Below are 11,720 nucleotides of genomic sequence, written 5' to 3' on the forward strand. Positions count from 1 at the left end.
ACAAGCCTGCGCCACTTTCGCAGCTTTCACTGTGCCCACGGGCGGTTACTCCGGGTGAGAGGAGAAGAACCCCCCGTCGTATTCCTGCCCGCTTCGTACCACCTTAACGCATCTCCCCATCCAGACTTTTTTGTTTCGAAAAAAAAAACGTGAAAATTATAGAACGGGACCTACTGAACGGTGCATAATTAATTTGCCCACCACGACCGTTACAAGTGTAACGGATGAGCGAAGACGAGGTTGTGTCTATTTGGGCCCCAGCCCGTTCGGCCTTGTTAACTGTAAATGGTCGCATCCATGGGGGTATCATCCTGGTGAATGTATTTTTATACTTTCCACCTTGTCGCCTTCTCCCTCCTTTTTGCATCTCCCCTTCATTTTAAAAAATGAGGAGAGAGAGACAAAGAGACAGAAAAACAAAGAGACAGGAAAACGAACAGGCAGACTAACAAACAGAAGCAGACAGTCAGAGAGACAGAGACCGAGGCAAAGAAATGACTCATCTGGGGGAGACCCCCCAAAAGGGTATCTTCCCCCAGTGAGCATATACATATGCACTGTGTTCCCCTACCTTCAACACGCACACGAATCCTCGCAACAGATGCTGCCATTCGGAAGACAGCGTACGCTGTGAAGTGCCACCCATACACACACCTTCAGAGAGGTTGGCTCTCCCATCAATGGAGCTTTCCCTAAGTTAGTAACAAAACATTAGCACATCGCAATGATGCACATACGAGTGATGTTATCTTTTTCTGCCTTCCGCGCTGAGGAGTTCCCCTTTGATAACCCCGAAATGAAATTGTACCCAGTGGCAACGTGCACGGCGCCATCGGGTGTATTCCCTCTTCCCCTTTCACAAAACTAAAGACATTTCATTTCATCCCTACGACCATAATTAAACACACTGATCCGTTTTTAATTTGAATTTTGTGACTGCACGAGGGAGCCTCTCCCAAGTCATTCTTCATCTAGATTAGATACTTTCCTTTTTTGTTTAAAGCCGCTACTTAGGTTGGTTCCCCCAGGAGGGTCTTTCTATTTGCTCCACCTGTAATGAACACAGCATCGACGTGGTTACGCCGATTTATTTTATTTTTATTTTATTTTTATTTTATTCTTTTTTGTGTGTGTGCGTGTATGTGCTATCCTTCCAGTCGAATTTGCACTTTTTGCACTTGAGAAAGGAGAGGCCTCCCATTCGTCTGTACTGTTTCCATTTATGCAATTCTTTAACCCCATCGTGACGTAGGTCTCACTCAGCCGCCACCACCAGCACAAACACCTAACGTCAGTACTACCCCCGCACGAGGAAGGTGTCCTCACCGAATTCTCCTCTTTTCAGTGAAATCCAAAATGGGGAAAAAAGAGAAGAGAAAAAAAATGCAGAACATGAATGAGCATCACTTGGCCGATTTAGAAGAAGGATCGGGGGGGACTCCCAACAAGAGGAACAACCCAGAAAAGGAGCCCCCCTCAAAGGGGAAGACAAATAAAGAAGTCCAGCGACGAGGCCCTCCACCGCATTCGCCGCGGCGGTGTCAGAAGGGAGGTACCGTCGATCCGGAGGGAGGCGACAGCGTGAGTGGTAATGGCGGAGTGAGTGATGGCCCAGAGAATGGTCGCGGCGTGAATAGCAAGGGGGTGAACCCAGAACAGGAAGAACCGCCCCCTGGGGGGCTTCAAAGGGGAAGCTGCCAGACGGGCGCCACCGTCAGTCAGAGAGATGACCCCAACGAGAATGACCCCCGCAGTGGTTCCAATGAGAATACAGGTGCAGTCGCGTCACAGGTGCGGAGCCAGGTGAGCCACGGGGAGGTACCTAGCAAGGGGGAGGCGCTGGTGGGTGGAGAAACACCAGGTGAGGACAATTCTATCGAAGAAGCACCCAGTGAAGTGACAAGCGAAGAGAACCCGTCCGAGGAAAAATCATCCGAGGAAAATTCGTCGGAGGAAAATTCGTCGGAGGGAAAGCCGTCGGAGGGAAAGCCGTCGGAGGGAAAGCCGTCGGAGGAAAATCCGTCGGAGGGAAAGCCGTCGGAGGAAAATCCGTCGGAGGGAAAGCCGTCGGAGGGAAAGCCGTCGGAGGAAAATCCGTCCGAGGAAAATCCGTCCGAGGAAAATCCATCGAGGGAAAATCCATTGCCGGAAAAACCGCCGGGGGAAAAACTGCCTCGGGAAGAACCATCGAAGAGCGAGCAAAACCGAGGCAGCCTCGCACACAGGTCCACCAAGTCCGACAGCACGAACACCGTGAGCAGCGACCTAATAAAAATAAGCCAGAAGAGCGAGGAGTGGGAGCAACCAAAGAAATGGAGCTTCTCCCTTCTCCTCACAAATATAAAATCCATGGTACTGACAAACTACATTTATGTAGCCAAGAGATGCGGCATCCCCAACCAGCCCAACAAACCAGGACCAGTGCTTGCCATCAGTGTAGAAAAAGAAAACACAAATGAAGTGAAAAACATTATCGTGCAAACCCCATGCGCGTACGAAAAGTATACACTGAAAGGAAAATTAATTCAACACAAGACGCTGTACCCTTGTACAGTCACCTGTATGATGTATGGCAGCATCGGAGGAATCGGGAAGACGGTCATTTTAGGCCTGCAAAATGGGTTCATACTGGTTTATAAGAGCATTGAATTTGAGTGCATCCTCAAATTGAATACAAAGGAATGTCTGGAGAAATATCTTAAGAGCTCTTCTGCTTCGTCTGCTATGAAGCGTTTTAATAATACCCACGTGAAGAGTGCCCTGATGGATAGGTATAGTGGGACGAATGTACAGAAACAGTCGGGTAACTTTGGCACTCGCGGTGGTAATACGAACGATGGAGAAGACTACAACGATCTGTCCTATCAGATTTCCGGACTCTCCGTCAAGTCCACCTTTGCCAATTTTATCCACTGGATCATCGCGGGGAACATGCAGGGCTACATCTTCGTGTGGGAGGTTCCCAGTGGGAACATCATCAAGATTCTTATGCATCCGCACCACCTCTTCGGCCATGTAAAGGGGGGCTCGCGCGACAGCGATGATGGGAGTGGTAGCAGTGATGATGGGAGTGGTAGCAGCGATGATGGGAGTGGTAGCAGTGATGATGGGAGTGGTAGCAGCGATGATGGGAGTGATGGAAGTGATGATGGGAGTGGTAGCAGTGATGATGGGAGTGGTAGCAGTGATGATCGGAGTGGTAGCAGCGATGATGGGAGTGGTAGCAGCGATGATAGCAGTGACAATTTCCATCGCGCAGGCCGCACCAATAATCGTCCAGGAAAGCGAAAAAAGAAAAAGAAGAAGAAAAAGAGAAAAAACATCCCAAAACGCAGCAACGGTGGGGGGGGTCAGCAGGAGCAGGAGGAAAAACAAGACCAAGACGAAGTAGAAGACGAAGCAGACTCCTTCACCCTCGAAGACGACGACTCCTGCAGCAAGCCGGACTATGAAGAAAACTCCAGCGACTTCCCCGGCGGCAGCTACTTGAGCGACTCGGACGAGTATTGCAACTCCACCGATCAAGACAACGGCAGAAGAGGGGGTGGCGCCGCCGCCATAGGAATATTACGTTCGAGGGGAAAGAAAAGAAAAAAAAAAAAAAAACAAAAAAAAAAAAAAAAAAAAAACAGAAAAGAGAAAAATATGCCAAACAAATGCTACGTATCAGCCATATTAGCAGTCACGCATAAATACGAACTGTGGGTCGCATTCGGAAGTGGATATATAGCCGTGTACGATTTATATGACTTCCAGTTGCTTCTCTACACCTGCATATCCAAAAGCCCCATCATGGACTTAAAGTACTCCAAGCTCTTGGAAGACGTCTTTTTACTAATAGGCAATAATTACATTTCTGTATGGGACACAAAAACGCTCAAGCAGATTAAGAAGCTCCCCACGAGCCACGTCACGAAAACGTCTTCCCTGTCTACTTTATACCTTCTAGAACGTCCAACTGTTTGGAAAAACAGGAAAATCGTTTTGATTGCCGGTTGTAATGATGGATCCATCTCGGTGACAAATGTTACGAAGAAGTTGGATGGAGATTTGACCTTTTCTTATGTCCGGACATATGAGAAACACTTCGAGCCTTATGTCCCCATCAGTTACATCTGCATCCACCCCAGTATCAATGCGGCCTTCGTCGGGGACGCCAGTGGCGTCGTCTTTACGCTCCCCAGAATTCTGAACACGCTCAAGCACGACGATGCGCAAAGGTGAAGCGAAGCGGAAGCGCGTTAAACGTGGCTGCAGGAGTGGCGCGGCTGCTGGATTGGAGCGGCTTCTCGATTTGCGCAGCTGCTCGATTGCTACGTCTCCTACACTGGCGTGACCCCCCAGCTGTTGCTGCTGCTGGTGCCACTTCTGGGGTAATACCCTCCCCCTTTTTTTCTTTTTTTTTTTTGTAAAACGCCATTTTAAATATAACCAAAGTACAAACCGTTTTGAACGTAATTGTGTTTGGATCCACCAAGTGGATGCACAAGTGACTGTTAAGGAGAGCCATGAGGGGGCCCAATTCTGCTATGCCCCTCTGCCTCGCTGCTGTAACGATGGACGCAGTGCTCCCCCAAGGGAAGCGACGGGACTACCTCCCCTGGGGTTATATCCCAGAGAATTGCTTTGCTAAGCGGAAAAAAAGAAAAGAAAAAGAAAAAAACGAGAAAGCGCTCCTTCCCTATAGTGTTACCAAGCGGATTGCACCAAACGGATTGCTCCGCTCATATCGTTACAATTCCCGCCCCAAAATTCTTAAAGGCCAAATATTCGGGTTCAAGACGCAGCAGAGGCATGTGCAGAAATGGTCGTCTCTGTGTGGTGATAAACACCAAAAAGGGCACATGCATAGAGACACAAAAAAAAGAGGTGAATTAAAGCATTCCTTCCGGTTTCCCCTCTCGGCCAATTCGTATGAGTGCGACGGGATGCACCACTTAAATCTCGAAAACAGTTGAAGGCGAATGCGGAGGTGGTTAGGTGGCTCGATGGAGCCGACGCGCCCGAGTGACTACCCCTCAAGCGAGTCATTCGCAAGAGCCACCGTAGAGCAAAGGGAAGAGTGGCAGCAGAAACGACGATGCTGACGCTGGCGACAACAACGACGATGCTAACGCTGGCAGCAGAAACGACGATGCTACCTTTGTTAAGCGCCTCCATGGCCCCAGCACGGTAGCTCCACTCAAGAAAAGTGCCACTCCACGGTTTACACTAAATGGAGAATGGACTCCTCTACCGCTAAGGTGACCCTACCCCCTTTGCCATCCTCATATCCAACATCTTATAATCCCTGTGATGACTTAATTGGTGCATAAGGTTAACCTCACACATCTTGAGGTAGTCCATATCGTAGTTCTTGTTACCCTCCTGCTTCACCACCAGGAGAAGTTTTCTCAGCTGCTTTTGTCTGTTGTTCCTCTCCTGAAATGTGCTTCTCCTTTCCTGGCTTAGGTCCTTTAAATATTCATTCCTTTTATCCATCCAGAGATTAAACTTCTTCTCCACCTTCGCCTTAAGTTGTACTTTACCCTGTAGTTGCTCCTCCATTTTGTTCACTTCTTCTTCGAGATTGTCACGTTCTAGCTTGTGCATCTTCGTGCTCTCCTTCAGTAGCTTCAGCTTTCCTTCCAGCTTAGAGCTAAACTGCTCCTTGTATTTGCATTCGCTTCTCTGCATACTTAGTTTCTTAACATTGTTGCAAAGATGCCACTGCAATAGGTCCCTTTGTTTTTGCAGCAGGTTCAGCTGCTTTTTTAGGGCCGCATGTTGCTCTTCTTCCTTTCTCAGTAAGTTTTGCAACTCACCGTAATTTTCCACCAATTTGGGATCCTCCTTGTTATTCCCATTGGGATGATTCACACCCCGCTCATAGGTTATCCCATTCGAGTGCAGCATCCCCTTTGAATCCAGGTAGCGCAGCTTCTTGGCATTCTTCCCCCTCATTCTGTAGACGAAAGGGCCGTCAGACGGGGCTGCTCAATCTAGGGAAAAACAAACACAGGGAAATTATACAGACGAGGGTGAACACGGCGATTCCGACAATGGGGTAACAAACCGTGTAAGCAGGAAAAAAAAAAAAAAAAAAAAGGACGCTGTGGAATGTGAAGCCCCCTTTTCCTGCTTCAAACCGAAGGATACGTTTTCGGAAAGAAAAAAGATTAACTCATCTACCTTTTGCTAGGGGCGTCCAACACACACACCACTCTCATTTCAACGACGTTAGCGTGGTTTGTAGGGGTCCAACGCAGGCAAGTACAAAAGGGGGTATCCGTTCAATGCGCAAGGAAATGGAGGCAGATTGTTCATTACGTCTATTTAAAAAGGGGAGTAACGTTTTATGTTAGAGAACTAAGCAAAAACGCATTCGATTATTCACTAATGTCGCGTTTCTTTACTTCGGGATTCACTGCGCATAGTTGGCGAAAAAGAAATGCAAAATAGTTCTTTCACTTTCGGTCACGAGCAACGGTTATTACTTACTAGCCTTATTCTCACGTCCGATTGTTTTATCTTCACATTGGCGGAATAGTTTTGCACACAATTTTGCGTAAAATAGCTATGTTCTTTTTTTTTCTTTTTTATAAAGGTAACCTGAACTGTTCATATTTCTTGCCATAATATAGCTATTTTTTTTTTTTTTCCAAGTTGGCTAAACTGTTCATATTTTTTAAAGCAAAATAAGGCCTTTTTTTTTCTCCTTTTTTAACTAGCCAAAAAGGGGAATACCAATTTTGAACAGAACCATTCTTGGTGCTGCTCAAGGGTCTAATGAGAATAGAAGTGGACAATTTTTTCTTAAGTTCGAAGAAAGATAAGAAAGATCTACAGAGCGAATTAGGAAAGAACCTACCCAATGGTGTAAATCTCAGGGGGGGTTAGACACATAGATAGAGCGTGCAACTGTCGAAGCTTTTTTTTGCCGCTTGTGCGGGGCAACACTCGTTGGAACTGCCTTGTGCACACAAAGAAGGAAAAAGTATATGTCGCTTTAACTGAACAAGTTTTTGTTCACTTGCACAGAACGGAAGTGATAGTAGCTACACCGTACCTGCCTCTGTGGGGATTGTCCCACAGAGGCACCCCATCTGCACACCATTTGGCCATCTTATAAAACGAGTGGTCGCCGTCAGTGTCCTCCACCAGTGGAATGTGCCTCATGTGTGATTCTTCATTTAACGCGGCAAATTAGTTTTATAATGACAGTGTTCACAACGATGTCTGCGCAGGAAATATGCTTTCCGCCAATTTGTACACCCGTTTTGTCCCTGCAGCACAGCGAGCTGGTGGAATGGATCGAAGCCTCGCAGGGGGTTTTGCTGCAGCGTAGTGTCACACTACGTATGCATCGATTCGTGCGCATAACTGCGCCTTTATGGAATAACTCCCCTGGCGGTTATATCCTTTCCGACGAGGCTGACCACAAAGCTGCGCGGACTTCATTCCCTTTTGACAGGGCCACAAAAGGATAGAATGATCGTCAAATTTTAAATAGAAACAGTTCCCCCTGTGTGTTTCTCCATCCTCTTTAATTACTTTGTGCGTCATTATTTTGTTCGTTCGTCTGTTCGTTCATATGTTTGTTTGTTTGTTTATTTTTTTCAACTTCGCGTACGCAAACGTCTGTTGGTTCTCCCTCTGTCTGCGTTAAGTTAAATTTTGTGTTCGCGCGTTTGGCTATGTACACTCGCTTTGGTATGAAGTGAAATTAAGTGATATGAAGTGAAATGAAATGAAGTGATATGAAGTGACATGAAGTAAGATGAAGTGGAATGAAGTAATATAAAATGAAATGAGGTGATATGAAGTTAATTTTTTTTTCTTCCCATTTTCTTTCTTTCCTTGCCTTTCTAATTTCTTCGCCTTTTCTTCGCCTTTTCTTTGCCTTTTCTTCGCCTTTTCTTTGCCTTTTCTTCGCCTTTTCTTTGCCTTTTCTTTCCCTTTTCTTTGTCCTTCCTTCCCATTTTGTCGGCCACTTGGCCTACCATTTTTCTTCCGCCCGTGTGCCCCCTGTTCTCACTTTTCTTAACATGATTGCGCAGGGGGACGCCCCTTCCTCTGCTTTTCCGCATCTTCGCTCCACCCAAACTGATGGCCGCCCCGTCGCGCGTTCAAAATGAGCGTATCGAAACGGAAGTGAAGCGCGTCGAAGCTGAGTGATATGCATTATGCGTAGGTACTTGTACATGTGGATATGCACGCGTATGCATAGGGCTAAGCGTCGAGGTACACGCAGAGGTACATGTACAGGCACACATAGGAGCATATCTACGCGCCTATGTACACGCACCCTGTACCTTTGCGCGCCGAGCACACAAGGCTCATTCGTCAACGTGCCCATACGTGAACGTACACCTACAAACGTGTAATCGTCGAGGCAAACGCGGAGAAAAGCAAGTGTGCATGTAACCAAGCCCCAGAATAATAATGCCTTGTTTTCTGTCTATTATGTATAATGGGGATAATTGGCTCTTCGTTAGCTAGCAACATAGAAGATGACCATCGCACTGATCGCCATGTAAGTCTACAGATACGGTTTGCTCGCATTCATCACTACCCCTATCGTGTGTGGGGGGTGGAAGCTCCACTTGGGAATCGCTTCTGCATCCGTTCTGTGAGAAAGTGCTATGTGAGAAAGCGTCTTTGAAGTGCCCACGAAGAGGCATGCACAAATGAAGCCATGTTTCGCTTTTATATGTGTGGCAACGGATAGAGACACGTCTACAATGTGGCGACTCTGTCATGTTTACTAATTAACCCCCCTTATTTCTACGCCTCCCTTTTTTTCCCCCTTTTTTGAAACAACAGCCCCGATCGATTTCGTTCAGCCCGTCCATAATCAACGTAAGTGCAGATGAGTTAAATTTGTGAAGAAGGGTATGCCGGAAGGAGAGGACCCCCGATTCGCTGTGTTGAGTAATTCCGCAGGAGGCTCCTCTTCCCGTTGAAGCGGTTCATCAGGTGTATGACTCCCCCGGGTCAAACACGCGATCTTTTCCTCCTCCCCCTCATCGCAGCGAACCGATAATGATAATCTCTACGATCTAATCTCTCAAGGACCCAACATAAACATCCAGAGGACGTCGGTTGTGAGGAACTCCGTGAACCTCCGTCGAAAAACATTGAAAATTATTAACCATGGAAATAATGTCTACCTGATAAACTTCATTTTTGACGCCTTGTACGATGTGGAGATATCTATATATTTTTGTTGCAAGGAGGAGTTTGCGGAAAACCGGGAGGCGTTGTAAGTGTTTTTCCTCAGGGGTATTCCCCTGCGGCTGAGGATGGGAGAAAACCCTCCTTCACTGCAACGCGCAGTTTGTTGGATTGCTCAGTATTGACCCCCGCTTGGTGTATTTTATTTTTTTATTTTTTTTATTTTTTATTTTTTTTTTTCTTTTTTCTTTCCCACCCCTGGGCACAGCTACACACCCACGAAGTACCCCACAGTGACCAACATATACGCGAAGGAAATAAACCAGATTTACATGAGCAGCCCGAGTGACGCCATCAATTTGAATTTGTTCGATGTGAATGATCTGAAATGCAAGCCCAGTTACGAGTACATCATCCCCATTTTGATTGTGCTAAGAGCACTCGGCGCGCCCATTCCACAGGCACAATACAACTTTGCCTACCTGCAAGAGGAGGACGGCAAGGACAGCGTCCACTGCTCGGACAAGTACAAACTTGTGCTTTATAAACAGAAGATTCAGTTTGGCAATCGGTACTTCGAGGTGCAGGAGATTTTCGGCATCGAGAAGTCCAAGGCACCACAACCCGACGCCGTGAGCAACTTCCTCTCTGGCAGGTGAGTTCGCGCGTGGATACGTGGTACGCGCGCATAAGCGCGTTGCTGATTTGGACGACGTTTATTTTGCGGCCCACTTTGCTGCCATTTTCTTGCCCCCCTTGCGTAGAGAGTGCGTGATATGCCTGACGGAGGAGAGGGACACCGCCATACTGCCCTGTAGACACATGTGCCTATGCAACGTGGTAATTGGAGTGGACTCCCCGCGCGGGCAGGCAGCTATGCCTGCACAGGAGTTCGCAGCGAAGTGCACTGTGTATTTGTTTTTATTTCATTTTATTTTTATTTCATTTTATTTTTATTTCATTTTATTCTTATTTCATTTTATTCTTATTTCATTTTATTCTTATTTCATTTTATTCTTATTTCATTTTATTCTTATTTCATTTTATTCTATTTCATTTTGTTTTATTTCCACCCTGCAGTGCGCAAACGTGGTTAGAATGCAAAACACCAAGTGCCCCATTTGCCGACAAGGTAAGACAGATCTATGCCCCCGACGCCCGCACGTCCAGCCACTGGGGAGAGGCCAAACCGAACGAGCCAAACGGAACGAGCCAAACGGAACGAGCCAAACAGGAATCAGTCGATTCATTTGTAGTGACCCGCCCCCAACCATTGCCCCTCATTTTTAACGCTTCCTTTGTAGACGTCCGAGGTCTGTTGCAAATCAACATAGACAACAAGCGAGACATCGTGCCAGAGGGAAGGACCACAATATGAGCAAGCGGACATACACATGGGCAGGTGAGCACACATGTGAACAAACCCGCATATCAGTACCTTTTTAATCCCCGCTTTAACGCATCCACGTGTGCAAACACGACGCTTTTAAATTTTAAGCTAATTCTTTTTTTTTAAGTTATTTCTGTGGCTTGTTTGTTTGCTTGTTTTTTTTTTCTTTTTATTGACAGTAAAATGTGCACGTGCTTTTTTCAACCCTATTGGGATGAAACGCAACGGCAATTATAAATGAGTTCGACTGTCCCCTTGGAGGGAATTTTCCCTAAGAGCCATGTTATGGAAGTTTGTAATTGCGTGCTTCCGAGGCTACCTTTGCCATGACTGGACTTACCCCACCGTTGGGCATCACCCAAATGATGCCTCTACACAAATCTTCTGCTAATTTTGTGGTATAGCCAAACAGGGTGTCCCGCCCAAGGAGAAAAAAAAAAAGGAACGACGAAATAATATTACCTAACCGGGGAAAGTCATCTTATCCGCGTGTGAACAGCGCTTCGCTTCGCTGATGAAACGCGCAAGGCTTTCGGAAATACTCATTTAGTGGGGAAACATGAAAAACAGGTGATAGTCTCTCGTGGGGTGTGTGTCTCATTACGCCTTCTGTAGTGACGGCGATTGGTGGTTCTTCCTTCCCTGCCCAGTTTTGTTGACCCTTTTTGTAACTTACGATCGTGTATATGTATCCATATGCTAACTATGCAGCGTCGGGTGGAGGCCGGTAGCGAACTGATGCAAAAAGAGGTGGCTCGCCGTCAAGAGAAGATAAAACGCCCCTGCTGCTGCGTCGCACCCATATTCTCGTGCAAAACGACGCAGTTGTAATCATCATCCGTAAAAAAAAAAAAGAGAAAAAAAAAATCGAATCAGCGAGAACAAAAAATCAACATGATTGCACGGCGAAATAATATATCTGAAGTGGTCAAGCCACCCCCTTCCCCTCCACTTTGCCACTCGCGCGGGTGTTCACAAGACGTATGCTAGACCCCCCGTTGGGCGACAACAAAAAGGGGAGTAGTAAAAAGCTGTGCACAGTGCAAAAACATTGAAAATGCTTCCGCAAAGGAAATCGAACAGAAAAAAAAAATAATAAATAAATAAACAAATAAATAAAGTAAAATGAAGAAAAATAAAACAAACAAAATATCAAGTGACATTCGTATAAGAT

At 46.4% G+C, this 11,720-nt stretch overlaps 3 protein-coding genes across 3 annotated transcripts; 2 read left to right on the forward strand and 1 right to left on the reverse strand.

The window, feature by feature from the left end:
- Window positions 1–1,383: 1,383 nt before the first annotated feature.
- On the forward strand, window positions 1,384–4,224 carry C922_02744 (hypothetical protein; the record flags this gene model as incomplete). Its single annotated transcript, XM_008818343.1, has 1 exon — window positions 1,384–4,224. One exon carries the CDS (start codon window positions 1,384–1,386, stop codon window positions 4,222–4,224), a length of 2,841 nt encoding a protein of 946 aa, XP_008816565.1.
- Window positions 4,225–5,238: 1,014 nt separating this feature from the next.
- C922_02745 (hypothetical protein) lies at window positions 5,239–5,943 on the reverse strand (the record flags this gene model as incomplete). The annotated part of the gene is made up of 1 exon (XM_008818344.1): window positions 5,239–5,943. One exon carries the CDS (start codon window positions 5,941–5,943, stop codon window positions 5,239–5,241), a length of 705 nt encoding a protein of 234 aa, XP_008816566.1.
- Window positions 5,944–8,452: 2,509 nt separating this feature from the next.
- C922_02746 (hypothetical protein) lies at window positions 8,453–10,534 on the forward strand (the record flags this gene model as incomplete). The annotated part of the gene is made up of 7 exons (XM_008818345.1): window positions 8,453–8,515; window positions 8,806–8,841; window positions 9,015–9,244; window positions 9,425–9,811; window positions 9,921–9,996; window positions 10,237–10,288; window positions 10,461–10,534. 7 exons carry the CDS (start codon window positions 8,453–8,455, stop codon window positions 10,532–10,534), a joined length of 918 nt encoding a protein of 305 aa, XP_008816567.1.
- Window positions 10,535–11,720: the final 1,186 nt, after the last annotated feature.

This window comes from Plasmodium inui (assembly GCF_000524495.1).
Source record: "Plasmodium inui San Antonio 1 unplaced genomic scaffold supercont1.10, whole genome shotgun sequence".
Lineage (NCBI taxonomy): Eukaryota > Apicomplexa > Aconoidasida > Haemosporida > Plasmodiidae > Plasmodium > Plasmodium inui.